Here is a 27,994-nt window from a genome sequence, read left to right on the forward strand (position 1 = left end):
TTTTGGCGCGTCCCCCCGCTGTGTTCTGTATATTTGGGCTGGGGGGGGCTGGTAAAATGAGTTTAAATCACGCCACGCGCTGCCGGCGGCAGGAAGCACACGCTAATGTTTACAGAATGAAAATGAGAACGCAGACGATGACATTGACGGTGAGGTCATGTCTGGCCTTGGAGGGGTCCGCTGATCCCCTTTTGGAGTTTAAAGTAAACGAGCGCACCCTCTGCACCTACCCCTCGGTCTGTGAGCGAACAGACTCATTCTTAGGGCTGATTGAGCAGATTCTCAGGGTTTTTACCCCAGTCTGAGGGGCTACCAAAGGGTTAATACTTGGGTTGGGGGGCTTTGGGAATTTGTATAGTTCCTGAGTATATCTCTGTATTTCCCAGCTGAATGAGTGACCGACCTCGTCTACTCGGTTAGGTGAGTAAGCGGTTGGGTTAGTACTTGGCGAGTCCCGTCTATCGGGTTAGTACTGGGTGAGCCGGTCCCAGTACCGGTCCAGATAGCACTTTGAGTACTGGGGGAGTACCGGTCGGGTGAGTACAGGGGGGGCAGGCCCTGGGTACTGGTCGGGCGAGTACTGGGGGGGGCCCTGGGTACTGGTCGGGCGAGTACTGGGGGGGGCCCTGGGTACTGGTCGGGCGAGTACTGGGGGGGCCCTGGGTACTGGTCGGGCGAGTACTGGGGGGGCCCTGGGTACTGGTCGGGCGAGTACTGGGGGGGCCCTGGGTACTGGTCGGGCGAGTACTGGGGGGGGGCAGGCCCATCCTCTGAGCCTCTGTGGCGATTCTCAACTTGCGTCTCCGTTGACTCGTTTCGGGCGACTCGTTCATCATTTTCTATGATTTCTGCGCTTCATGGATGCCCCTAATACCCCAGTATAAAAAGAAACATCTCGGGGATACCCCGGCCCCCTACGGCTCCAGGCCGGCCCCCAGTTGTTAAAAAATTTAGAACATTTATCGATAAAGAATTAAGGAGCTCTCCTATTGGCTGACACATTAGTGACGCACCAATCCCTGTTGGGCGCGCTCTACACCTTTCCATGTTCTCCATCTCCTGAGCTTAGAACACTTCTTTCCGTCGCACACCAGGCCTCTCCCTGATTGGACGCTCAAACGGCGTACCTTTTATAACTGGTGTAGGACTCCGGCTGAACATTTTGTTCAAAAATATCTCCAACCAAATCACAAAAATAACTTGGTTTTTTTTTGCTCTCGATCTCCGCAGAGTTTTTTTTTCATGTTCTAGATACGGCGATCTAGAACTCTTCCAGAAACCAAAATGCGTGTTAATTAATGAAATAAATAAATAATTAGAAAACTCGACTAATTGGGTTTCCGGCTGCGAATTGTTTAATGCCGCTGGTAAATTTGTGGCGGCGAATCGGTTAAACACCCGACTCGCTCTTTTCTTTCGCTCCCCACCCCCCTCTCCCCAACGTGGCTTTCAAAGGCCCCATTCACACTGTGCAGCCACACATAAAATGCTATATAGAAAGCAGGGGAACTATAGGCTCAGCCTGGAGGGCCGGGGCGGCCGGAGAGAAGGAGGATTTTTTTTTTAAGTTGCCACCACCCCTCCCCCCTCCACCCCAAAAGTCTTTAGGATGCCTTTGTCAGTTTTTAAAATAGAGACCTCGGAAAAAGGGTCCCCCCCATCCCCCCCCCGGCCCTCCGCACAGCGAGTTACTGGGGAAGTTGGGTTACCAGGAGTTTTGGATACTGGTTTCCAGTTAGTGCCCCGGCTTAGAGCCGAAAACCAGGAGCCGGCGAGGACTCCGCACCGGTGGCCGGGATCGTCGGGGGGGGGGGGTTTGTAGCGTTTGGGGGAAAGTTCCAAATATGTCATTTTTGTCACTGATTGATGCAGCATTCTGTCCCGTTACAGATGGCCAAGAAAAAAATCTCAATTACAAAAAATACGTTTCTTTTTAAAAAATAAATTATTTTTCTTGAAATCTCCAAACTTTTACTGCATTATTTTCCCGGCCGTAACACGCGAGTTTATTCCACACGCATGTTCCATGTAAAAACATTTTGTATGTGAGCGGGTTCTCTTTTAACCCCCGAGAGAAGGTGACGTGATCTCTGCCCGTTACATTATTTTTTAATTAGGATCTAAATCCTGGATTCCTGATTTTTGTCCGGCTTTACGTATCCATTCTAGATTGTAAGCTCTGCAGCAGAGTGTTGGTTTCATACACGGCCTCCCAGCAGAGGTGGTAGAGGGTAATACAGCGAGGGGATTAAACATGCATGGGATAGACATACGGCTCCTGAATCTAAGACGAGACCAACCACTGATTAAGGTTTGAGTCGTTACAGCAGGAGAAACGGGAGACTAGACGGGGGCCGGATGGGGCCGATCTGCCGGCAGGCTCTGGGTTTCTAATCTGTATCTGTGGTCTGGCGCTGCCCCCTGCTGGTTAGATCTGAGTACTGACACTATTGGTAGATTTGATATATATTTAGCTCGTAGGAATCTATCACGGGAAACACTTAGGGGGCAGATAATCCAAACCAAGTACCCCCATCCGACACGACGGATAACCCCTCTGATGTGCCATATCCACCGTGTCCAACATTTGCCTAAAGGATCCAGTCAGGGTGTCGCTCTGTTAATATCCTTGGTAAGCTGCACCCTCTGGTGGCTGTTTGTGGAATTGCAGTAATACAAATCAAAGACTAAATGTTAAAATTAATCCCTGGACCCCCATTGTGAACCCCCCCATCACATCTACGCTATATACTGAGACTGGGGGTCCTTATAAAGCCATGCAATGGAAAAATAAACTGCCAACGTAGCCGCTGCGACCCGGACCTCGTCCAATGAGAGGCAGGCGAAGGAGTCAACCGCATATTAACCATAATAGGAAAGGGAAATCGAAGATTATATATATATATTTATTTAAACATTGTATTTACCCCAATATATGTAACATGGCAGCTTTTATTACCCTAAAGCATCTCCCTGTAAATAACCCCTTTATTTGCCCCCTCCAAGGGATGCTGGCTCACGGCCCCTGCTTTAATTTCCCCATAGTTTGGGTATTTGCCCCCCATGCGCGGACGCCGCGGGGCCTTCTGTGTATGGAACGTCTCCGTACCGATCAATCCAGAAACTCCTCGTCTCCTAAAAGGAAGAGGCGAGACGTTCAGCGGGTTTCATGCGCGACGCCGGCTGAGACTCCCCGCCTCGGCACCGATAGCCGGCCGCGCAGCAACATATCGCCCTGATACGGCACCGCGCCAGCCAAATAACCACACGTAATGCTGCTTTGTTAATACGCAGTTTCCTGGAATTCTCGTGATAATTTAACCCTTTAATTATCGGAAAATGGAAATATATCTAATATCTAATATTCCCCAATCAGGTCCATGACGAACGCATTGTGCCATTTTGCCCCTCCCGGGGTGTTACTTACCCTCTCCAGGTACCCCGCAGTACTCCTTACACTCCTTCTCAGTGTAAAATTGGTTGCCGTTGCCTTTACAGCCTCCATATTGGAAAGGAACGCATTTGCCCTCCGCGGGGTCGAAGGCCCACAGGGACTTTGCCATCTTGCAGGGGCCGGAGACGATTGGCAGGCGGCAGGCAGCTAGGCGGGAGAGAGGGGATAAGTGTTCAGGTTTAAAAGGCTGTGGATACAGGGAACAGCCTCCCAGAAAAATAGCACAGACTCTATTGAAGCAGTAAGTTAGGGGGGATTTAGCAGAAGGACCACTTATTGACCCCCCGGTATCTGCTCGTGGTGAAGGAACATATTTGGTTCGGATACAATATTTAACCTGAAAACCCCAAGAGCTTACAATCTGTAGCACGTGTACCAGGGTTTGCCTAAACATGTTTTTTAACCCTTGAGTGCCAGCTGTTTGCCAGGCTTGCCCTGAACGGGTTAATAAAGTATCGGGGTCATGGCCGCGTTCGGGGGGCTCACCTTCCGTCCTGCACGTCTGGAGACACTGTTTCTCCGAGTGAAAGTTGTTGTTGTTACCAAGGCAACCACCGTATCGGAAGGTTTCGCAGGCCATGGAGGACGAGTTGTAGAAGTAGCGGGTGTACATCCCGTGGCACGGCCCGGCCTCCGCGGACAGCAGGCAGGACTCTGGGAACAGGGAGGAGAGCCGTCGCTGATGGGTAACGCAGGCTTTTTGGGGTAAATCGTCTCCGAAATCACATCCTGGGACCCCGAGTCCCCCCCGCCCCCGGGTCAGGCAATAGTGAGGCAAGGAGACTGAGAGAGCCAGACCTTTATAATTTAATAATTAACCCTGCTGAACGTAACACTTTTATCCCGCTGTACAGCGCCGTGGAATAGGATGGCGCTATCCCAATCAATAAATAATAATAACTAAACGCAGCATTAGAGACACAATTCCTGCCGGACATCCAAAGAAAATGGCGTCTGTAATCATTGTCATCGTTTTCCTGGGAGCACAAAGGCGGGCGCTGATTGGTTGTTGCCATAGAAACAACTGAAAAGTTTCTTGTGAATAAAAGCGGGAATTAAACGGCTGACCGGCGGAGTTTCCGTGAGAAAGGGATTAATGGGGAGAAACCCCACGTTTCTGTAAAATGTTTTTGCGGCTCAGTGGCCACGAGGGGGGCTCGCCGGTCCCCGGGGTAACCGCTACGTACCTCCCTTGTTTTTGGATACCGGGGTATTCGCCATCCCGGATCCCTCCTCCTCCTCCGGCAGCACCGCTCTCTGGACCCTCTACAGACACAAAGCAAGACGATGTGAGTGCGCGGGGCAAATAAATCTCCCCCCGGCCGCTCCGCAGAGACATTGTGACGCCCCCGTGCCGCAGGCTTTACACCCCCCAGCGCGGCAAGACCCCATAACGGTATATGAAGGATAAACGCGGAGGCCCCCCGAGCGCTGAGAGCCTCCGCTCCGCCGATGTTTCCACGTACCGTGCGGGTCACCTCGATCTCCCCCGGCTCGCATTCACCTACGGGGGGCAAGAAGAGGCCGGATGAGCAGGGACACGGCGTATGTCGGAGACATTTAACCTCTAATCCCGTCTGGCCTCACTAGCCCCGGACCCAGGGCTTCAAAGCAGGGACTTGCCTGTGGATCTGGGGAGGAGAGGACGCTGATACCCCCAAAAGGGGCAAAATGGATCCCCAAACAGCCCCTGCGATAAATCCCGTCTCTAGCCGCCTCTCTCTGGCCGGAAGGCTTTATTATTTGCCTCTTGATTCTTTTTTTAATTAATAGGGATTAGTTTTGGTGGCTTATCGGCCCCCGGGGGACACGATGCCGATTTATACTGATCTGGAACTCACGCAACGGGACTTCACCTACAACCCCCGGGTACACGGTAGGTATTATCCGAAAACCCAGCTGCTACGGACTGCGAGTCTCACGATCCAAAGAACAGAGAAGACGGCCAGTAAATGGCAAAGAACCCGGAGCTGATTTGGGCCGATACGGGCCGGCTCCGCCGCCTCACCTTTGTTTGTCAGCAGGAAGATGGCGTCCTGCGGGATTCCTCGCTCCAACGCAAACTGCTTGAACTCTTCCACCAGACTCTGCCGTACCTCGGGGGTCCGTCCTGACGCGGGGGCCGCCGGAGACAGATCGTTAGAAACAATGGAAAGAAACCCCCCCAGGACGTTGTCCGTCTCTTATTATATTATTACCGGGGGCCTGCGGGGCCAACGTCTGCATCTGGAAACACTTGTATCGCTGCCTGTGATGACGGATACCACGTTTCCTGCGCAGCGCCGGTACTCGAGCCCCGCGGCACGTATTCTGAATGAATGAAACCAGCCGGAGCCGCGGGGTCTCTATCGTACGCGCTCGGGGGGTAAAATCCCATCCCTACCCCCCCCCGGCCCCCGGCATGCGCCCATTCTGGGGTAACCTGCCGCCGGTATACTCACCGTACAGTTTCAGGACGGTAGCCGTCTTGCCTGTACCCCAGATCCTCCTCACGATCATTATGGCGTACTCCTCGTAGTTGGTATAAACCACGTAATTCTCCATCTCCGCTCCTTTTGCTGTAAAAGAGAAGGCTGCGTGTGGGTGGGAGCCGGGGGTCTGTGGGTGGGGGGGGCGACATGGCGGGACCCCCGAAAACCTTTAATGGCGGAAGGCGAATTGGGTCGTTGACTTACAGGGATCGGCGTGGATGAACTTCCCGGGGACGTCCGTCTTCTGATACGAGCGGCTCTTCTGGGCGCACGTCCCGTGCCTAAAAACAAAAACACCATAAAGCACCCCGAGGGGGGCGACGAGCCGCGGGGGGTGGGGGTCTCGCGGGGTCCTTACCGCATCCTGGTGCTCACGGACTGGACGTCCCCGCCGGTTTCCCCCTCGCTCAGCTCCATGGTTCCCATGTTGAAGTTACTCTTGTGATGTTGCATGTATTTGCAGGTGGTGGCCACGGCGATGTCATACCATTTACCGAACAGCTGGGGAGGAAAAATATTATGTCAGACCCCGACGTTACCCTCTAAATAAAAAAATGGCCGCTTGATTTACTGGGTTTTTGCACTAAAAACGTCCATCTTCGCTCTAGTGATGTTTTTTTTATATTGACATTTTATTATATATTTATAGATATTATAAAAGCTCTTCAATTCATAGTAGAATTTGATCTATAAATAGATCTAACAAAAGAGCTATAAGTTTATGTTCCGGCTGAATTATTTATTTTGTAACAAAAAAAAAATCGTAATAAAACAATAATCCACTACGTAACTTTTTATTAATTATAGTCCAGAAAGTGACCAAAACTACTTAATTGTATCATTTTTTTTAGAATTGTTATTATTATGTATTATATATATAATAATAATGATAATAATGATGATGTAATAATAATAAGATAAAATTTAGCTGCGTCTCCTCCAGGCTGCGCTCCGTATAGGACGTGAATCCGTCTTGCCGAGGCCTCTCTCTCTTCTCTCTCTCTTTTCTCTTCTCTCTCTTTCTCTTTTCTCTCTTCTCTCGCTTCTCTCTCTCTCTGTCCCTCTCTCTCTGTCCCTCTCTTCTCTCTCTCTCCCTCTCTCTCTCTTCTCTCTCTCTCCCTCTCTTCCCTCTCTCTTCTCTCTCTCTGTCCCTCTCTCTCTCTCTTCCCTCTCTCTTCTCTCTCTCTTTTCTCTTCTCTCCTCTCTCTCTCTCTCTTCCCTCTCTCTTCTCTCTCTCTTTTCTCTTCTCTCCTCTCTCTCTCTCTCTCTCTCTTCTCTCTCTCTCCCTCTCTTCCCTCTCTTTCTCTCTCTCTCGCTCTCTCTTTTTTCCGGCAGTCTAACAGTTATAATGTTATTATATAGATCAGCAGGTCGCCAGCCGGAAAGTTCTTTGGAAGCCAGCAGGTTGCGGCTCGGAGGAAGCTTTAATCTGCGTTTCGTTTACCTTGGGGAGCTCGAAGCCCTCCTGGGTGGTGATCGTCTCCTCCGGCTGCACGGGGTTTCCCAGCCCTAAGCTCAGGAGAGCGGGGAGCAGGACAAGTGTCCAGCGCATGTTCATGTCTTCTTTGTGTTTCCTCTCGTCGAAGAGAAACAATTTAATGTCTGCCCTCTAACCAGGGAGAGAAGCAAACGGGGGCTTAATGTTTGACCACGCAGCTTGGCCAATCGCAGAAGTCTGGGGTATTGATCTGCCACCGGCAGCGATAAGCGTTTCCTTTCCCCCACTTACACCCCCTCGGGCTTTTCACCCCCACCGCTGTTTTTCTCATTTCTCTTTTTTTTCTCTTTTTCTCTTTCATTTTTATTTTGAAAACTCGGCGACCAGGATGAGGAGATCCCAACCAGAGAGCCACCAAACGTATGATTCTCGCTCTGTTATCTGATCCCCGATCTACTAACCCCCCCCCGACTCCTTATCATACTGCCTGTGGGGAACTATAGAATGGCTCGGTCTTAATCACCCAGTCGGACTCTCTGACTAATGAAAGTCTATGGAGGAACGGACTTCATTAGCATCGCCATAAAGCATCAGCTCAGTGCGGTGTTTGAGCCGGGAAAGTCACCCAAAATATCACATGACTGACAGCAACGGCGGCTCCGGGTCTGCAGATAAAGGGAGTTTTTTGGGATAAAATGAGATAAAAACAGGTTTACCAGTGCTGGGGTATCTCACGTTGTACGGATAACCCCAAAAATCTAGAGAACAAATTAGTGAGCCACCCCAAAGCAGGGGTAATAATTGTGACATCATACTCTTTAAATTGTCAGCTCCTGCACTTTCTGCTCGAGGTGAAAGATATTGTTTCCGTGGGATTTCTCCTTTAAATGTTTTCTATATTTTTATAACCAAATGATTTGCTTTTATATGAAATCTTATGGAATCGGCTATAAATCTCTGGTTTTACTCTCTGAGGTCACCGCCGTCTGTTTTTGCCGTGATCCGTGCGTTGGGTTCCGCCGGTCGGTCGGGGTTGGGGGGGTCCGCGTTGCGCTGGTGCTTCCTCCGTTATCTGTTCTTATGACCCCTGACCCCGCTGTTTGGCTTCCAGCAACCATTAACCAGAGCAAATGCCAAACAGATTTCAAAGAGCAAAAAATCACCGTTATCTCCCCTCATCCGGGGGGCCGCCACGCTCTACACTACTCCACATCTCTAATAAATAATATTCCCATTAATAAACGGCCTGTTGTGATGTCACAGAACAGACATCGTGGACCGGATGAGGTAAATGAGCGAGGACTATGACATCATACTTATTTTTCACGTGTGTTTTTGTTATTAATTAGAAAATTAGATTTTCTTGATTTTTTTTTTTCTATTTGACACCCAGACTTTGCAGGGAATGCCCCAAAAATTAGGAAACCCCACCAAGGCACGGGCGACCGGGGTAACAGGGGTAATTGTGGCGTCCTTAAGATGGTGATAAAGTGGGGTTTCTACGAAGTATATGGCGGTCTGACCGGTTTGTGATCGGGGGCCTCGGCCTCAATCCCAGCGAATAAAACGAAGATCAGACGCGTGCGATATAAGCGGCTTTATTTCACAACCAAGTTACAAGCGAGGAAAGAGATGAAACGAGAGCCACGAAGGGGCTGCAGATCGGGGGCCGCGGGGTCAGGCAGGACTCGCTGCTGTAAAACACAAACTCTGATGTTAGCAGAAGGTCGGAGGTCATTGGAACGGCGAGTAAACCTCGCAAAGTCAATATTTGTCCAGAAGGTTTTTTTTTTTACATTAAATGAAGAAACGATGTTACCGTAAAGATGATTTTCAGATCCATGAAATGGGGTGTAAAATTAGGGGGTTTTGGTATTTAACAGTTATTGGGGGGGGGGTTAGACATTGCAGGTGCCGGTTTGTCCATCGTAGATTACCCCCCCCACACCCATTTTTATCATTAATTAAAAAATGTCATTCAGTTTGTAAATAGATATTCGGGGGGCATCGCTGTAATGAATATTAATTAATGTTAACGAATATATAATGAGTTCAGGTTTCAGGTGATTGGCCCCGCAGGGATCCGTATTACAAACCAGGTTTTTTTTTTTCACTTATAGGATAAAGTCTAGTTTTTGCACAAAAATATCCTTATTAGCTCAACTAAAACTCCTATTTTATTATTTTTATACATATAATATTTTATTATTATTATTCCGCTGGGATGTGAAAATTCACAGATAACAGAATTCATTATTTTTTTTTGCGTTTCAGAATGGAAAGTAGAATTTCTATAAACCACAAAAAAAAACTCACCTAAAATTTTCCTGGAACGCATTCATCTAAAAAAAAGAAAAATAATAATTAATAATTAATAATAATAATAATAATAATAATAATAAGATGAGTTTTCATTTAATGGAAGGTGAATATTCCAACTTGCAGCGGCTGCTGGCTCCGTGTTATCAGATATTTTTTATTGTACCGCGCCGTGGAATATGGTGGCGCCATATAACTCAATACGTTTAGTTACCCGCGTTGGGAAACACCACCATGTGATCCTTGGTGAGGCCTAGGGACGCGCAGTATTGCTCGTACTGTTTCTGGACTTCGGCCGGCATGTCGGTTTTCCTCCCTGGACGGGAAAAAGAAATCGGATGACGAGGAGGAAAAACCGACCCCGCGTATGGGGGCAACAGACAAGATAAAGCCCCCCGTATGTCGGCAACAGAGGGAGTCGCGTAGGAAACGGTCCAGCCGGTGACTCAACGGACTGTGGTAGCCTCAAACATTTTATTCTAGGCTCTCGTGGCAGGAAGTGGAATGGGGGTCAAGAAAAGCAATAGAATAAATACCCCCCCCCCACTGGGGAGCGCTCCCCTCTTTCTGCCCCAACGCCTTTGCCAGCATCTGCCCCTCTCCAGCCCCCAGACCCTATAATATAAGTGCGCGGATTGCAATTAGTACCGTAAAGTTTAAGCATGACGGAGGTCTCCTTGTTCTCCTGCTCGGCGAGCGTGTATTCCAGAGCAAAGGACTTGTAGTCTGTCCCGATAATCCGGATATCCATCTTCCCCTGATCTATAAAGGAATTATTAACCACTTCATTTCTCACAGCAAAGACACGGGCGGACGGGCTAGAAACTGACGTTACAGGCGAGATAATTCCTCCCCGTCCCATACAGAATGGGCACAGGGGGCATTGGGGTATTTAACTCTGGGGCAAACACTCTACGGCACCAGAGACCTCGCAGAAAGTCTTCTTCCTCCAGAACCCTCACAATGGCGCATATCTCAGCGCTCTGATTTGTCAGTTATGACCTCACTGATGACATCATTACTCGTGCTGGCGTTATGGTGTCTAGAGCGTGAATTATAATGAAATGATATAGAAGTACCGGAGCTGGAGTAATGGCCGTTGGCGATCGCGTGGTAGGTCATGACTCTCTTCTGGCATCCTTTGGGTCTGGAAATACAGAAAGAACGCTGCGGTCAGAGTCCTGGCACCGTTACCGTTATTTATTACATCATATTTATGATGTCACCAACAGCCAACTCTGCTGCAGTGTTACAAAGTATTCATTTCTACACGGGGTAGGGGGCCAGAGCTCCGCAGTCACCGAGACCCCCGATTGGGCAGACGGAGGCGGAGGGCCAGAGCTCTGCAGTCACCGAGACCCCTGATTGGGCAGACGGAGGCGGAGGGCCAGAGCTCTGCAGTCACCGAGACCCCCGATTGGGCAGACGGGGCGGAGGACCAGAGCTCCGCAGTCACCGAGACCCCCGATTGAGCGGACGGGGCGGAGGACCAGAGCTCCGCAGTCACTGAGACCCCCGATTATGCGGACGGGGCGGAGGGGGCACCGGTCTGAGGGGGAATCCTTACGTCATGTATCCGATCTCAGCCTTGAAGTCGTTGCCGTGCAGAGTGAAGACGATGATTGGCCGGGACAGGTCCTTCTTCATTTTTAGGAACATGGGGTTGTTGGACGCGGCGGCGATGCCGTACCATTTCCCGGTGAACTGTAACACAAACGAGATATCAGTGCATCGCCCCGGGGGTCCGAAGCGGGGCAGACCCCGCATACAAACATAATCCGCTCCCGGTATGTCTGAACTTCTAGCCCAGACCCTGGACAGAATTTCTATTCATTAAACTCAGTTTTCAGTGGAGGTTTTCTATGTGAGGAAGTTTTACTTTACTGAGAAGGGTGGTAGTTACGTGGAACAGCCTCCCAGCAGAGGTGGTAGAGGGTAATACAGTGAGGGTATTAAACATGCATGGGATAGACACACGGCTCCTGAATCTAAGACGAGACCAACGGCTGATTAAGGTTTGAGTCTTTACAGCAGGAGAAACGGGCGAGTAGATGGGGGCCGGATGGGGCCGATCTGCTGTCGGGTTCTGTGCCCTTCCGTTCTTTGGAACATATTAACGGGAATATTTCAGTGAAGAGCGTATGAGTATTGAAGTGGTAGCTGTGGGTGTACGGGGGTACCGGGGTAATAGCGTAGAATGGGGGGTCTTACCAGCTGAGGGTTGAAGTCCTTTTGGACGGGGACCTCGTTGGCCTGGATGGAGAGGAGGAAGAGGAGGCCGAAACCGATGGCGTGAAGCATCATGTTCATCTTGGTGAGAGATTGTAACGAGCTGGAGCTACAAAGTGGCCTGAAGTGTCCTCGGCGAGTATTTATACACCGATCGGGGCAAATCCCGGGGGCAGATTTAGGGTACGTGGATCACATAACGCCCCGCGACACCCGAGAATGCGCAGCGGAGATAAGATAAGGAGCTGAGCTAATCTCCCGAGGAGCCGGCGTTACCGAGACATTAGAGATTAACCCTATGAGTGTCTGAGGGGGCTGTTTTAGTACTGGTGCAGGACTCTGCGGAGTGGGACCCCAATTGTCATTGCGGGTTCTCTGACAGGTAGCTGTATGTATATATCCTGTATATAAACTATATATATATGACTATAACCGCTCGGCGTAAACGCACTAAACGGCGCGCCGGGGATTTATTTGGTGATTTATTGAGACAAATCGTTTTTTTGTCCGCAGTGACGGAGGAGGTACACGGCGTCCCCCCGCGCTGCCAAAAATACCATTTCCTTAATCCCCCCTTTGTGCGTCTCGGGCCGTCTTATCAAATTAAGAGGAGGATAAAGCCGGAGATTGTCGGGCGCACAATAACCCTGTGTGCGGAAACCTGAGACGAAGCTCGCATCTCATCCTCCCGTCACCGGAGGACTTTGTAGGGCGATAAGGGGCCGGAGGGGCCGGGGAGGTCGGGAGAGGTGATCGCTGCACCACCTTCTGCCAAAGCTGCCGTTCGATGGGGAGAGGACAGGAGAGACAGGAAAGAGGGACATTAAGGAGGAAAGAGGGGTATCAGGGGAGGAAAGAGGGGCATCAGGGGACGAGAGAGAGGGGCATAGAGGAGGAAAAGAGCATAGGGGTTTGGGAGAGGGACTGACCAATTTAAACCAGGACACTTGGGAGGTGTAGTATTTTCGGTTTGCCCCCAGCAGTGTGCGGGTAGCTCTGCTTTGGGCAGCTCTGCTGGGTTTTCCGGGGGGGGGTCCGCGGGATAAGAATAACAGGGAGTCAGTTTGAGGGCTACATTTTTTTATTGATTGCACAGCCTGGCTCAGGAGCCGAGCGAATCCCCAGGAGCAGCGCCACCCAGTGGACAGGTAGAGGAACGACGCCTGCGAAATAAATACAAACGCGTCATTCACAAAACCCATCGCACCTTTATACCTCTCTGACTTCACTGCATATAATGAAGGGCCGGCCCTGCATATTGTATAGATAAATCAGCGAGCCGCCCCCTGTATAATGTATAGATAAATCAGCGAGCTGGCCCCCCATATAATGTATAGATAAATCAGTGACCGGCCCCCTGTATAATGTATAGATAAATCAGTGACCGGCCCCTGTATAATGTATAGATAAATCAGTGACCGGCCTCCTGTATAATGTATAGATAAATCAGTGACCGGCCCCCTGTATAATGTATAGATAAATCAGTGAGCCGGTCCCCTGTATAATGTATAGATAAATCAGTGAGCGGCCCCCTATATAATGTATAGATAAATCAGTGACCGGCCCCTGTATAATGTATAGATAAATCAGTGACCGGCCCCCTGTATAATGTATAGATAAATCAGTGACCGGCCCCTGTATAATGTATAGATAAATCAGTGACCGGCCCCTGTATAATGTATAAATAAATCAGTGACCGGCCCCTGTATAATGTATAAATAAATCAGTGAGCCGGCCCCTGTATAATGTATAGATAAATCAGTGACCGGCCCCTGTATAATGTATAGATAAATCAGTGACTGGCCCCTGTATAATGTATAGATAAATCAGTGACCGGCCCCTGTATAATGTATAGATAAATCAGTGACCGGCCCCTGTATAATGTATAAATAAATCAGTGAGCCGGCCCCTGTATAATGTATAGATAAATCAGTGACCGGCCCCCTGTATAATGTATAGATAAATCAGTGACCGGCCCCTGTATAATGTATAGATAAATCAGTGACCGGCCCCTGTATAATGTATAGATAAATCAGTGACCGGCCCCCTGTATAATGTATAGATAAATCAGTGACCGGCCCCTGTATAATGTATAGATAAATCAGTGACCGGCCCCCTGTATAATGTATAGATAAATCAGTGACCGGCCCCCTGTATAATGTATAGATAAATCAGTGACCGGCCCTGTATAATGTATAGATAAATCATTGTGGCTGATATTCTCAGTACTCACCGCTTACTCCTCGGTCATGCACTTATCTGCGGGATAAACACAGCTTTATTAGAGATGTTACCAGACGGGGTTAAATCATTCCATAATTTATTATTCCATGACGGGGTTAATACAGGAACCTGATTATGATTAGAACGGGGTATATGAGGGTAAGTGCCCCGCCAATTACCCCTCCTCTGGGGCAGAATACAGGAAAGCTACAGCCCCGAAGGCTGGAAATGGGCAGCGAACCTCCCCAGATACCCCGCAGTCTCACCGGTCTGGGGCAGGATGAGGATGTTGTCCTGGGACAGACCCTGATCCAGACAGAATTGGTGGAATTCCTGCAGCCGGTTCGGGGGCAGCTCCTTCCCTCTCCCTGAATCCAGAAAACATCACGTGTAAGGACGCGGCGCTTCACTCCCATCACTCCCATCCATCCCACCATCACAGACACCGGCATCCCACCCACCGACACCGGCATCCCACCCACCGACACCGGCATCTCAGACACCGACATCCCACCCACCGACACCGGCATCCCACCGACACCGGCATCCCACCCACCGACACCGGCATCCCACCCACCGACACCGGCATCCCACCCACCAGCATCCCACCCACCGACACCGGCATCTCCGACACCGACATCCCACCCACCGACACCGGCATCCCACCCACCGGCATTTCCTGCACCTCCAAAGACAGGCTCTGTGAATAAGACCCTAAACGATTCTCAGAGAGGCTGCGAGACCCCCAGACGTGGGATCCCCTCAGCCTCCCATCACTCACAGCCGCGATTGGTTCCCCTGGCAAGCCGGGCCTCGGGGGGGTCGACTCACCGAACATGGACACGATGGTGTTCACCTCGGCGCCTTTCGTTTTCCTGGCATGCATCAGAATATATTCCTGGTAATTTGTCTCGACGATGGTGATGAGACTTTCGCCTCCGTAGCCTGCGAGAGGAGGAGACGTTAACAGTATCCGCCACCCAGCAGCCGTGGCCCCTCTGCCTGCAGTGTTTATATGAAGTGGATGCGATGTGTATCCCTGGGGGCCACGGACGTCTCCGTCAGCGAATGGGGTCCGCGATGTGAAATACAACCCCCGGAGCCACCAGTTCTACCCCCAGGTCTGTCTACGGGGCCACGCAATTTAAAGAGCAGTAAGGCAATGGGACTAGATGGAAGCGAAAGGGTTAATGTGAGTTCGGGGAATGTGATTGGCTGACGCCGACCTCTGGACAGGAATCGCCCCGGCTGCTCGGTCTTCGTGTAGCTCATTGTCTTCTGCTCACAGCGATCCATCCTGGAAAAGAGCGATCGAGCGGTTACAGCGTCGCCGGCTGAGAGTTATGAGAGTTAGACGGCTCTGTACCAACGGCCCCGCTCTCCATTCACTAACGAATAATAAACCCACGTGAAATCTAATCAGTATTAATACTCCCCGTCAATACTCTAATCACTAATAATACTCCCTAATCACTATTAATACTCCCCTAATCACTATTAATAATTTAATCACTAATAATACTCTAATCACTAATAATACTCCCTAATCACTATTAATACTCTAATCACTAATAATACTCTAATCACTAATAATACTCTAATCACTAGTAATACTCCCCGTCTGTTGGGTGTGAGTAATCTGCTGGTAGCGCACGTCTCTTATTCCGCCCCACTTCTCTCTGATTTACCCCGGAGGTGTTTTACGCACTTGGGAAACGTGGCTACGACCTGGAGGTCCCCGTCGGCGGCGGGCGTGATGGTCGTCGTGCACATCTTTAACTTGTCTTTGTTGGCTTGGAACCACTTGGAGTTGGAGGCCAGGCCGATGCTGTACCACCTCCCGAGAATCTACAACAACATCAGGGGTGAGACGCTGGATGACGCGCCGTACAGTGCCGTCCGTGGACCTGCTTGGGGTGTTTTATGTGATGTTTATTTCAGAGGAGAAAAGTTACAACGAGAGCCCGGAATCTAACACTAGAGGATCAGAGACTGAGAAGGAACGGAAGGAAGTTTTACTTTACTGAGAGGGCGGTAGATGAATGGAACAGCCTCCCAGCAGAGGTGGTAGAGGGTAATACAGTGAGGGGATTAAACATGCATGGGATAGGCATACGGCTCCTGAATCTAAGACGAGACCAACGACTGATTAAGGTTACAGCAGGAGAAGCGGGCGACTAGACGGGGGCCGCCGGGGGCCGATCTGCCGGGGGGTTCTGGGCTTCTATCTGAATGTCACTTACTTTGTCTTCCTGGAAGTCGGGCTGAACGGGCACCTCGGCCATCGCAGAGAAGGCGCATGCAGCCAACAGCCCCAGGCTTAGCAGAAGTCCCTTCATGGTCCTGTGCTGGTCTCGCGGGAGTCTCTGCTCTGCTCTGAGTTGCAGACGGTGGCTTCTGGAGGCTTTTATAGCCGGCCGCGTCCCGGCACATGACTTGGCAGCCCTCCTCTTCGCCTCTCCACCCTCTCCTCTGCCTGCGGGGCCAGAGAATGTTATGGAACGTCCCCGGGGGGCCGCGAGGGCAGGTGGGCCGTGTTTGTGTTGAGGCAGAAACGTTTGTCATCAGTTTTCTGACCCGTCCGGCTGCGAAAAGCTTCGGGCCGATTAGCTTCGCACAACAAGGGCTCGGAATTCTGTTTATCGGGGGACGGGGGGCCGTGGGAGCCGCAGCCAATCGGCTCAGTCACTTAATCCGATTCCTTTTCATCCGAATAAATCAAAGCACAGCATGAGACCCCCGAGGTGTGTTCGTATATTGGGGGGCCATAGGGCCGGGCTCTCTATAGCGCATGCCGTCCCGGAGGTGGACGCTTGGCATCTGTTTTATGTAGGGTGTTTGTGAAGCCATCTGGCTTGTGGGCCACCAGCCTGTAACCGGGGCAAATAAAAAGCCGCGAGGCGTCATCTTACCCCGATCTGCCCCGTATTGGTGTCTAATTTCACACAAGTTACCCCTTCTGATGAGCGGCAGGAGGGCATCTACCCTGCGGTGTAAGCCTCAGAGCGCGGAGGGGCATTCGCCCAAGCAGGGTGGTAGAGATTATATACCACAGGTCCACAGGTGCCAGCTAACCAGGTGCTGGCACCGTAAAAGCGAGGGGTATTTTTCCAGGGCTGGGCAGGTGTTATTTATTAGACCCGTTTTGCCCGTCTCACGCGGGGTCCGCCGAGTTGTTTACACATAAGCCGTGGCTGCGCACGTGGAGCGGAAAATTCCAGAGAGGGGGCTGCAGGTGGGGAGAAGCTTTGAGTCTCGCCGAGCCGCGGGTTTGGTTCGCGTGGAGGGCAGGTTCTTGCTTGGGGCAAATCCTGCTGGCATCAGCTGGGCTGAAACAACAAGACGCCCCGCTGGGCTCAACTTCCACAGCAAACAAACCTCTAACACAGACCATATGCCTATCCATACATGTTTACCTCCCCTCACTGTATCCTCCTCTACCACTTCTGCTGGGAGGCTGTTCCACGTATCTCCCACCCTCTCAGTCTCTGACGCTCTAGTGTTAGATTCCGGTCCCTCGTTGTAATTTTTCTCCTCCTTTTTAATGAATTCCCTCCCGTCCTTTATGGATTTAAATGTCTCTCCCCCAAGCCGGACACATGGAGACCCCTTCGTTCGGGGTAATAAGCTCCCTGGGCAGATCAGTTGGGGAATAAAGATACCCCGGTAAGGGGGAAGCGGTTCCCTGTCTGCACTATTCCCCGTTCTAGGAACTGAATGAAGCCGAACCTAAAAAACTCAAGGAAAGGGAAAATTCCTGCTTTTCTTTATCCTTTCTTATAGGAAAGATTTTCTGCTGATGAGACTTCAGAGGTCTCAGTAATGCTGACAAAAGTCTCTCTATTAACCCATCCAGACCCCGGGGGCCGGAAACCGCGTCTTAATCTGCCTATACAGAGCGAATCGAACGTTTATCGAGAGGAATCGGAGACAAAACGAGGACAAGAATTTCAGATTTCTTTTAATTCTCTACAGAAAATATTAACGTCAGCAGTTTGGGAAAGCGCGCACCGGGCTATATTGGGTTAAGTTTGGTCTTAATACTCTTTGCTTGCGCTGATAAGTATTCAGCAGGTCACTGGCATACAAAGTGTTAACATCAGGCTGGTGGCATTTTGGGGCTCTTGATGCCCCTCCAGCCCCCGCACATTCCTGCCGTTCCTTTATTCTGCTCGCAGCGGGAGAGGCAGGCGGTAAACAAGACGTAACGTCGCATAAGCCTGTGTGACCATCTGAAGAAGAGACCTCCGAGATCCCGCCAGCTTATGTAACTTTACGTCTTTCTCTGCAGAAGGAAGTGCTTTAAGATCCATACATTTGGTGACAATAAACTAGAGCTACGTATGGTTTCCACGTGCGGCGCGGGTAGACCAAACACTTTAATGGCGGCCGATTCCATTTAGGATGCCGGCCCTTACTGGGGACAACTCTGCTTCTGTTGGGCCCTCGGAGTCTCGCTCTTGGCTTCATGACGATTAGTAAGATGTGATTTATCGACTCGTCTTCAGGGCGGATCTTGAGGCTCATCTGGAAGTCTCTGAAAGCAGAAGAGACACATTATTATCGGCAGAAGAGGTCAGGCAGTCCGCGGGGGGATGCGCCTCTCAGCCGAGGCATTTGGCGCCGGGGGGGTGTATTTACCGTCAAGTATGTGGAACTCATCGGCCTTTTCGCAGAATCCTGAAAATAAGCAGAGTCTCAGTTTGATGTTAAACTCGTAACATTTTTGATACATCATTAGATTTGATACATTTTTTATCGACCCCCCCCAGCGCTGGTCGGTGCATCAGGTTTGGTGGGGTTTGCAGTACCTTTTCCGACCAGCAGGTGGCGTGGCTGCTACCTCGAGTGCAACCTGTTTATTTAAAGCTATTCTGCTGCGATTAGCGGTAACATTTCAATGGTTTCCATGGTGACAGCTCCACTTTTACCACTCTTTGTGAGATGGACCCCCGGTGTACTGTAGGCATATACGCAGCCACCCCCCGGATATACAGTAACCCAGGCCTGCGGCTGGCATTAACTCACCATATGCCGGGAAGGGGTAGATATATTGCAGATCTATGCCCTGGCTGGAGACGCGCTCATCAAGCTTTTGATAAATCTCATCTCCAATGGTCGTTCTGCGTCCTGTGAAACCCTCCGCACAAAGAGACGGCGATCAATGACCAGCATCGCTCCCAGTTACTAAACATATCATTTTGGGGCAAAAGTAAAGAATTTTAAGGCCGGAGGGAAGCCTGGCTCTGAAGATGCAGTTGCATTTACCGTATAGTTTGATGGTTATCCTCCGCTGCCGCTGGTAATACATTATGGCGTAGTTCTCATAATCCGTCTCGCCAACCACAACGTCCATTCGGTTCTCCGGTCCGCGAGCTGTTTGAAAAAAAACAGGATTACGGGGCAGAGAAATATCTTGCCGATAATAGAAACGAAAGGGTTATTTACTCGCCTTTCAACGTGAACCTGCCGGGGACTTTGTTCTTTCGATACTGATGTTTAATCTCCCAGCAGATCCCATCCCTAATAAAAAATAAAATATATGAAAAGAATTAAGAGGTTAAAAGTCAGGATTGGGGAATGTATTGTGACGGCTCCAATTACGCGGCTCGTACGTCTGATGAGAAATATATTTAAAGGGTTGATTGGTAGAAGACCCCGTCCGATCACACGAGGTCCTCCCGGCTTCCCACCCCCCACCCCCCAATTTACCCCAAGCCCACAAAGAGACCGATGTGGCTTCCCAGCAGCCCACTCGCTGGAGGTCAAGAGGTTCCTTACAGCTTCCTGAAGGTGCGGACAAAGAGGTTCTCCAGCTCCTGCGGCTTCGTGGAACGGGACACCTCCATTATGGTGGCTTCCAAGCGGTGGTTGTTCAACTTAAGGTAATCGCATTCCGAAGCAACGGACAAAAGATACCACTTCCCTGCAAACTGACAAGCGGGGGCTTCAAAGCGGGTACTCCACACCGGCCAAACAGCAAACATCGGCACATCCGTCATTTTATTACACCCCCCCCAAATAATCAGATAAAACAAAAATCTGCAGCTATGGCAACAGCAACCTCTAACCAATCACTGTCCTAATCTTGTATCGTTTCAGCTTTTCGTACTGCTATGCGGAATATCATATAAAAGCGCAATTTTCAGTAAAACGGGCAGAATTTATTCATTTCTGTAAAACTGCGCAGTCCCTCGATTCTTATTTAGAAACTAAATTACAAAAGGAGGTAGAAAATAATACAAATAATTAGTAACAATTATAGAGAGCAAATACCTTCCGATTTTATATATAAATAATACTTTAAATGTACAAATAAACATTAAGTTTGATACATTTTTCTTTTCTTATCTTCTATTATCCTGTATTAACCCTACGTGCAACACAGGATCAGCGATCAGCTCAATAATTACACAGACTAGGCTTAAGTTAGGCTGGCGTGGACTCTTAGCACGCTTGGGGTAACTTTAGGCTGGCGTGGACTCTTGCTATGTTTGGGGTAACTTTAGGCTGGCGTGGACTCTTGCTATGTTTGGGGTAACTTTAGGCTGGCGTGGACTCTTGCTATGTTTGGGGTAACTTTAGGCTGGCGTGGACTCTTAGCACGTTTGGGGTAACTTTAGGCTGGCGTGGACTCTTAGCACGTTTGGGGTAACTTTAGGCTGGCGTGGACTCTTACATCACGGAGGTTCTTGTTGGGCTGTTATGGGCCCCTGACTTGCCTTCTCACAGTCAGGTGGGTTGGGGGTCTTACCTTCTTCAGGTCCAGATTAGGCTGACTTGGTATTTTCTCAATGGGGTTCGGTGGGATTTTGTTCCTCTGCCCCAGCGCTGGGGAGCCACAGAGAAGCACAAGGATGCCGAGACCTACGGGAAGCCACATGGTGTCCTTCATCAGGCAGACTACTGAGAGGCACCAGGAGCGGCGCTGAGCTCCGCCACTGCCTATGGGATGGACGTCTCGGCACTGGTGGGAGGGAAAACCTTTTTTTTTTTGTTTTCTGGTCTTTACTGGAAATGGCAGATTTTGTTTGGATTTGCTGTTTGCTGTCCTCGTGATAACCTTTCAACCTAGAACCTCCGTGCACAACAACTGGCAAACGTTACTGCTTTACCCCCCACACAATGCGTGCCCCCCAAACCGTTCATTCCGTTACTTTATATGCCCCTCTAACCAAATAAATGGAGTCCTGGCTCTGTTTTTCTTGCGATAACTCTGTTTGCATCCAAAGGTTAATTATCAACCCTTAGTCTTTGTGAAATCGTCGTAACACAAGAACGGCAGACCGCGGTATATGGCGGCGCTATAAAACTCAATAAATAATAAGCAGATCAGGCGCTCCTTGTAGAAAATACAGCGAAGACAGAAGAAGCGGGCGATTCGTGGATAACGGGATTTCTCTGTTTACATTCATTTTTACTGTTTGACCTCGAATGCCCCGGTTATGGGGTTTCCAGCGAGTGGCTCAGGGGGACTTTTCAGGAGTGGAGGAAAGTGAGCCAGGAAACGAGCCCCCCGTGAGTTTCCTCGCACACGTCTGTAACGAGACTCACGAGGATTTATGTTTCCCGCCGGTTCAGCCGCCTCTGAAACCCCCCCGGGTGAGTTTAAATAGAATGTCATGAAATAATAAAATTCTCCTATCTGTCCCCAGACCCCCTTGTCTGTCTGTCTGTCTGTCTCTCTCCTCCCAGACCTCCTTGTCTGTCTGTCTCTCTCCTCCCAGACCTCCTTGTCTGTCTGTCTCTATCTCTCCCCAGACCCCTTGTTTGTTTGTTTGTTTGTTTGTCTGTCTGTCCACATGTCACTCTGTATGTCTCAGACCCCTCTGTCTGTCCCTGGAACCCAGGGAACTGCAGCCCCAGTCACCATAGAGCCGGCATGGGACAGAGCGGCCGCACAAACCATAGAGAGGGAGTTATCCCTAGACAGAGAGGAAGGAGAGACGCGGAAGTGAAGGTGGGAGGAAGAGCTGGAGCAGGAAGCTGAGGGAATCTCTGTACTGTATGGGGTCAGTGAGTAGTGACAGTCACACGGGGGTTAATGACAGTTACACTGGGGCGAATAAGTGACAGATAAGCGACAGCCACACTAGAGAGGGTCGGTGCAAAGTGACGGTGACTTGGTGGGTGTGGAGAGCACAGTGACAGAGTGGGGGGGTGGAGAGCACAGTGACAGACTGGGGGTGTGTGCAGAGTGGAGTGACAGTCAGACTGGGGGGTGTGGAGAGTGCAGTGACAGTCAGACTGGGGGTGTGGAGAGTGCATTGACAGTCAGACTGGGGGGTGTGGAGAGTGCAGTGACAGTCAGACTGGGGGGTGTGGAGAGTGCAGTGACAGTCAGACTGGGGGGTGTGGAGAGTGCAGTGACAGTCAGACTGGGGGGTGTGGAAAGCGCAGTGACAGTCAGACTGGGGGGTGTGGAGAGCGCAGTGACAGTCAGACTGGGGGTGTGGAGAGCGCAGTGACAGAGCCAGCACCATCGCCTCCATGACCTCTATTTATTGTGGCATTAGCGGTGCTTTCTGCCTGTAGTGTACCATGGCTGTGATGGCGCGTCGGGCGCGTCAGCTTGTTTTATTAGAAAGTTGGTTAACCTGTACGCCAGGCTTCGGCCGCTGCTGATATACAGTCTGTGTGTTTCGAGACAGGCGGATGATGACAGAATGACACTATGGACGGCAGTGGCTTCTCTCTGCTCCCCGACAGCATCCTCTACCAGATTTTCCTGAGCCTTGGCCCCGCAGACTTGCTGTCGGCAGGCTTGGTGTGCCGGCGCTGGTACGCCGTGTCCCGAGATGACTTCCTTTGGAAGGAGCTCTTCTTCAGGTGTTATGAGGCTCAGCGAGACATCCCCCGCTGCCCGGGTGAGCCCCCTCTCTTTTTCATGTGGGGTGTTACATGGATGAGTGTTACTATAGTAACATGTCAGCGCCTCTCTGTCTCCGGCCACAGGCTCGGACTCGTGGTACGAGGAATTCCAGCGTCTCTGTGACACGGTGCCCTGCGTGGAGGTCCAGCGTCTGACGGAACACACTGACCAGGTTCTCCATATTAGCTTCTCGCACTCCGGGGGTCTCTGTGCCTCCTGCTCCAAGGACTGCACGGTCAAGGTGAGGACGGCCGGCAATTTCAGGCTCTAGAAAACCAAACCTCGACCGGCACGGTTACTTATCCGTGTCTTTCATGACGAGGGGTGGGAACGCCGAGAGCCGCCTGGAAGCATAAATCAGTCCCGTGTAGGGGCTCGAAGGTGAGATAAAAGTTCCCTAATTTATTGCATTGTAGATCTGGACCACGACGCACCCCATCTCGCTCCTTCACAGCGCCAACATGAGGCCGCATCACTGGAGCTACACCCAGTTCTCCCAGTTTAATTCGGATGACACCCTCCTGCTGGTGTCAGGGGTGTTTGTGGGACCACACAACTCGTCTGCAGGAGAGATTGCCGTCTTCAGTCTGGGTAAGCGCTGTGTGTCCGTCACTACAAGGGCAGACTGGGGAGAAGGGGCAAGTAGCTTGGCTATTTGCCCATCAGGCAGGTACATGACCCCGCAGTCCAGTTATTAGGAGCTTTTGGCCTGCTGTGGGGTTCGCTCTGCCAGAATCTGCCGTCTGTTACTAAATAAAGTGCCGCAAAATCCAGAATTTAGAGTGTGCGGATTTAATAAAATTTCCATTTTGTGGAGTTTGACCGACATTCGGACCAGAACTCTGATAGTTTTACATTTCTAGGGAAATATTTCAGGAATGGACTGAGGTGCAGCCAAGGGGTAGTTTGTGCAGTTATTAACCCCTGTGCGTGTGTCTGTGCGTGGGTTTGTGTATATGTATCAATGTGTATATATGTTGTGTGTGTATGTATGATGTATATATGTTGTGTGGGTGTGTGTCGATGTATGAATGTATATATGTTGTGTGTGTGTATGTATGAATGTATATATGTTGTGTGTATATGTATGAATGTATATATGTTGTGTGTATATGTATGAATGTATATATGTTGTGTGTGTATGTATGATGTATATATGTTGTGTGGGTGTGTGTCGATGTATGAATGTATATATGCTGTGTGTGTATGTATGAATGTATATATGTTGTGTGTGTGTGTATGTATGAATGTATATATGTTGTGTATGTATGAATGTATATATGTTGTGTGTGTGTGTGTATGATGTATATATGTTGTGTATGTATGAATGTATATATGTTGTGTGTGTGTGTATGATGTATATATGTTGTGTGGGTGTGTGTCGATGTATGAATGTATATATGTTGTGTATGTATGAATGTATATATGTTGTGTGTGTGTGTATGATGTATATATGTTGTGTGGGTGTGTGTCGATGTATGAATGTATATATGTTGTGTATGTATGAATGTATATATGTTGTGTGTGTGTGTATGATGTATATATGTTGTGTGGGTGTGTGTCGATGTATGAATGTATATATGTTGTGTATGTATGAATGTATATATGTTGTGTGTATATGTATGAATGTATATATGTTGTGTGTATATGTATGAATGTATATATGTTGTGTGTGTGTGTATGATGTATATATGTTGTGTGGGTGTGTGTCGATGTATGAATGTATAAATGTTCTGCTGAATATAACGGCTTTTTTGCTCCTGCTTGTCTAGAAGACGACTTTAACCTTTTGTCGAGAGTGAGGAATAAACCCTATGATGTTTTCGGCTGCTGGCTTAATAACACTCACCTCATCTCTGGGAACTTGCACCGGATGGGACGGGTCACCTCCTGCTCCGTTCTGTGGCTGAACAAAGCCTTCCAGGTACGTGGATCTGGCCGGCTCGGCACAGCTGGGGGCAATGATGGTGTCTTCTAAACTGGGTGATCAGGATCATCTGCATGACACTATGAGTTGGTGATACAGCACCGGAGAGATACGTTACCCTTTAATCATACTGATTCCTTCTAATTGTACCCGGAATTTATTTAAATTATTCTTAATCTGATTTCAGGATGTGGAATCTGAGAACCTCAATGTGGTGAAGAGACTCTTCAAGATCCAGAATCTGAACGCCAGTACCATACGCATGGTTATGGTGGCAGATTCTCCGGAACTCCTGATGGACGCTGGAGGAGAGGGGGAAGAGGACTCAAAGTCTCCTCCGGAGCAGCATGGGGCAGAAGAGGAGGAGGAGGAGAATGAAGAGGAGGAAGAAAGAGAACGTGCTGAAGAACATCCACAAATTGATGGCGAGTTTCAGGTTTTCATGGACGATGAAATCCGTGGCCCAAGGGATCCTCCGAGGCCCTCGCTATCCGTAGAACAGTTTGAAACCAAAGTGGCTCAGTGGTACGCCAGATACAGGACCAAGCGTCCCGATAAAAGCCCCCACACCACGGAGGGGAGCCACACCAAGAAATACCTCATCTTCACCACCGGCTGTCTCACCTACTCTCCCCACCAAATAGGTAACGCAGACGCTGTCTCGGTGTGAAGGAAGAGATTGGGGAGTTTACTCTTCACCTCTCCTCTCCTCATTATCTATATCCAGATCTGTGGCTCTTAGTTCTGTGGATTTGGTCCGAGTTGATCCAGCGCAGCACCCAGATCTGTCCCGCATCTTGGCTCTCCTTACGCAGCTCATGCAAACAGGAACTTGATTTATTTTCTTTTGTTACAGGGGAGGATGTTTTAAACCCACCCCGTGCCTCCCCGCCAAGCAGCGTCGTACCTCTCCTAGTCTGTAAAGCTAATATTATTGTTCTTTAAACGTAATCTGGTTTATTTGTGGTGGATTTTTGGACCTTTATTTTTTAGCACATTAATATCTGTGTTATGCCTCTGCAGGGATCAAGCGGCTCCTCCCACATCAGATGACCACAGAGGGCCCCGTGCTGGGGGAGGAGCGGGGCCCCAATGAGTTCTTTGATTCTTTGGATCATGTCATCAACATCCACGGTCACATTATCGGCATGGGCTTGTCCCCGGACCACAGGTCTGGCTCGTTCGTAGCGTTGATCTGTATTATGGTCATAGAATCACCTGCTGTAGGTCCTTCCAAAATATAATGGCACGGTTTTTTTTTGGGGGGGGGGGTAGACTCAGGAGACAGGTAGCCGGGGATCCCGGAACTTAAAATCTGCCCTCCAACTTTTTGACATCATCGCTATTACGCTTGTTTTGGATTCTGGCCCTAACTAATCCAGCCTGAACCAGGTGATTAGTGGGTTAAAGCGAACATGTTGGGTTTTTAAAGAACTTATTTTGTCTTCTAATGAAATGTAAATAAAATATGATATTTTTTTGCTTATACAAACCTTATATATTTATATAATTACTGAAGGGCCGGCTGCTTGCGTTTTTCAGGTACCTGTATGTAAACAGTCGTTCCTGGCCGCGTGACTGTGTCATCTCAGACCCCATGTGCCCACCTCCCATCGCTGAGGAGATAGAATTGCGTGGCTTCGACCTGAAGACCCTGCGGGAAGTCAAAGCCCCTTTAAGAGCCCACCGTGCCTACACTCCCAACAATGAGTGCTTCTTCATCTTCCTGGACGTCAGCCGGGACTTTGTGGCCAGGTAGGACCGTGATGGAGAGAGATTCACATAGATGTATAAAGCCTCGTTAGCCGTCGGGGAAATATTTAGATGAAGTTGATATATTTTATTGGGCGCTCACAGAAAAGGATTTTTTTATGGATGATGACAAAAATTTAGAGTCTTCTAAGATTTCAGGACCTCCGAGGTCTCTTTTTCAGATATAGTGGGCTTCATTGCATGTTTCACCAGAGGGGGGTTTCACTCTAGGCTTTGTGTGAAGTTGCAATGGGTTCTAGACCTGTGACTGAGTTTATCTTTTGGTTTTGCCAGTGGAGCGGAGGATCGCTGTGGGTACATCTGGGACCGCCATTACAGCGCGTGCCTGACCACGCTGCCCCATGATGATGTAGTGAACTCTGTGGCTTTCTGCCCCGTGGATCAGGAGCTGCTCCTGAGCGCCAGTGACGACTTCACCATCAAGGTTTGGCGTTCCCGGCGCTGCTTGCGCGGCTCTGCTGATCACCTCGCCTCCTGTTCACGAAGGTCGACTTCACCTCGGGCCTCCAGACACAAGAGCTGAGAGCCCACGTGGCAACCTACACCAAGCTTGTGTCCGAGCCCCATCCGCATCCGTCCTCCGACCACCGCTTGTAGCATTCGGCTTCTGTTTTGTGTCCAATGTCGCAGCAGCCAGGAGGTTTCCCGGGGGGGGGTCGGGGTGATTGCCTCTGGGGCATCTTCACCTCCCTGCCGTAGAACATGAGGAGAGTCTCCAAGGTTTCGGGAGAACGTGTTGCGTCTGAGTGTGTCCCTGAGCTTGTTACACACGCCGCGGACAAACGGCCGGTAATATTTCATTAGGTGTGGAATTTGTTTGTTTTAGCGGCGATTTTTGATGTGTTTTTAAGTTTTTGGTCCGTTTGAGTGTTTTTTGTTGCCGCAGGAGCCGGGAACGCTTTTGTAAGTGTTTTAGGGTTCATGTTGTACCCGTGTGAGGTCGGCTGAGGAGTCTCCGGTGGAGGGTGAGATCGGGGTTAATGCTTCCATCGCAGGTGGCGTCCGTGTTACAGATTCACATTACGTGTTCGCTGAGCTCCATTACTCCGGATCCTCAGGCAAATAAACCAGAAATTGAAACCAAAGTCTCGGGAACGTTATTTACTTAAAACATGTGAATTACCTGCGGGAATCGCTGCTCCCTCTTACATTCCCAACTGCTCGGTGTTCTATAGAATCAGGATCTCTTACTGGTCACAGACTGGGATTTAGCGGCCTGTTTTCTGGAAGGAGAGTCTTTCTGTTCTCGGATGAGGTGAAATATCTCTCCGGTTTGGTTAAATAGTCA

The 27,994-nt window shown here is 49.8% G+C and overlaps 5 protein-coding genes across 7 annotated transcripts; 1 reads left to right on the forward strand and 4 right to left on the reverse strand.

Annotated features, from left to right (window-relative positions):
* Positions 1-2,892: 2,892 nt before the first annotated feature.
* On the reverse strand, positions 2,893-7,529 carry AMBP (alpha-1-microglobulin/bikunin precursor). The gene is made up of 10 exons (XM_053472526.1): positions 7,370-7,529; positions 6,284-6,426; positions 6,130-6,206; positions 5,896-6,012; positions 5,463-5,564; positions 4,921-4,958; positions 4,642-4,720; positions 3,941-4,108; positions 3,428-3,601; positions 2,893-3,135 (listed from the first exon to the last, which is right to left on the reverse strand). Exons 1-10 carry the CDS (start codon positions 7,481-7,483, stop codon positions 3,113-3,115), a joined length of 1,035 nt encoding a protein of 344 aa, XP_053328501.1. The 5' UTR covers positions 7,484-7,529; the 3' UTR covers positions 2,893-3,112.
* A 1,347-nt stretch (positions 7,530-8,876) lies between these two features.
* LOC128503452 (olfactory protein-like) lies at positions 8,877-12,108 on the reverse strand. Of its 2 annotated transcripts, none has more exons than XM_053473545.1 (7): positions 11,894-12,108; positions 11,250-11,386; positions 10,762-10,829; positions 10,331-10,444; positions 9,897-9,998; positions 9,680-9,705; positions 8,877-9,054 (listed from the first exon to the last, which is right to left on the reverse strand). In XM_053473545.1, exons 1-6 carry the CDS (start codon positions 11,990-11,992, stop codon positions 9,680-9,682), a joined length of 546 nt encoding a protein of 181 aa, XP_053329520.1. In that variant the 5' UTR covers positions 11,993-12,108; the 3' UTR covers positions 8,877-9,054. The 2 variants fall into 2 exon arrangements, with proteins under 2 accessions (XP_053329520.1, XP_053329518.1); XM_053473543.1 differs by having other exon boundaries at positions 8,884-9,057.
* Positions 12,109-12,974: 866 nt separating this feature from the next.
* On the reverse strand, positions 12,975-16,526 carry LOC128502672 (lipocalin-like). The gene is made up of 7 exons (XM_053472550.1): positions 16,378-16,526; positions 15,843-15,982; positions 15,361-15,431; positions 14,966-15,079; positions 14,401-14,502; positions 14,145-14,170; positions 12,975-13,074 (listed from the first exon to the last, which is right to left on the reverse strand). The coding sequence occupies exons 1-6, from the start codon at positions 16,471-16,473 to the stop codon at positions 14,148-14,150; spliced, it is 546 nt and encodes a 181-aa protein (XP_053328525.1). The 5' UTR covers positions 16,474-16,526; the 3' UTR covers positions 12,975-13,074; positions 14,145-14,147.
* Positions 16,527-18,078: 1,552 nt separating this feature from the next.
* On the reverse strand, positions 18,079-21,083 carry C8G (complement C8 gamma chain). Its single transcript, XM_053472958.1, has 7 exons — positions 20,889-21,083; positions 19,916-20,067; positions 19,587-19,657; positions 19,403-19,510; positions 19,163-19,264; positions 18,776-18,814; positions 18,079-18,671 (listed from the first exon to the last, which is right to left on the reverse strand). The coding sequence occupies exons 1-7, from the start codon at positions 21,027-21,029 to the stop codon at positions 18,658-18,660; spliced, it is 627 nt and encodes a 208-aa protein (XP_053328933.1). The 5' UTR covers positions 21,030-21,083; the 3' UTR covers positions 18,079-18,657.
* Positions 21,084-22,081: 998 nt separating this feature from the next.
* Positions 22,082-27,791, forward strand: FBXW5 (F-box and WD repeat domain containing 5). 2 transcript variants are annotated; one of them, XM_053472913.1, is made up of 9 exons: positions 22,082-22,094; positions 22,786-23,001; positions 23,090-23,247; positions 23,423-23,597; positions 24,779-24,930; positions 25,121-25,577; positions 25,957-26,104; positions 26,476-26,688; positions 26,980-27,791. In XM_053472913.1, exons 2-9 carry the CDS (start codon positions 22,809-22,811, stop codon positions 27,227-27,229), a joined length of 1,746 nt encoding a protein of 581 aa, XP_053328888.1. In that variant the 5' UTR covers positions 22,082-22,094; positions 22,786-22,808; the 3' UTR covers positions 27,230-27,791. The 2 variants fall into 2 exon arrangements, with proteins under 2 accessions (XP_053328888.1, XP_053328887.1); XM_053472912.1 differs by having other exon boundaries at positions 22,083-22,146.
* The last annotated feature ends 203 nt before the right edge of the window (positions 27,792-27,994 follow it).

This window comes from Spea bombifrons, chromosome 8 (assembly GCF_027358695.1).
Source record: "Spea bombifrons isolate aSpeBom1 chromosome 8, aSpeBom1.2.pri, whole genome shotgun sequence".
Lineage (NCBI taxonomy): Eukaryota > Metazoa > Chordata > Amphibia > Anura > Pelobatidae > Spea > Spea bombifrons.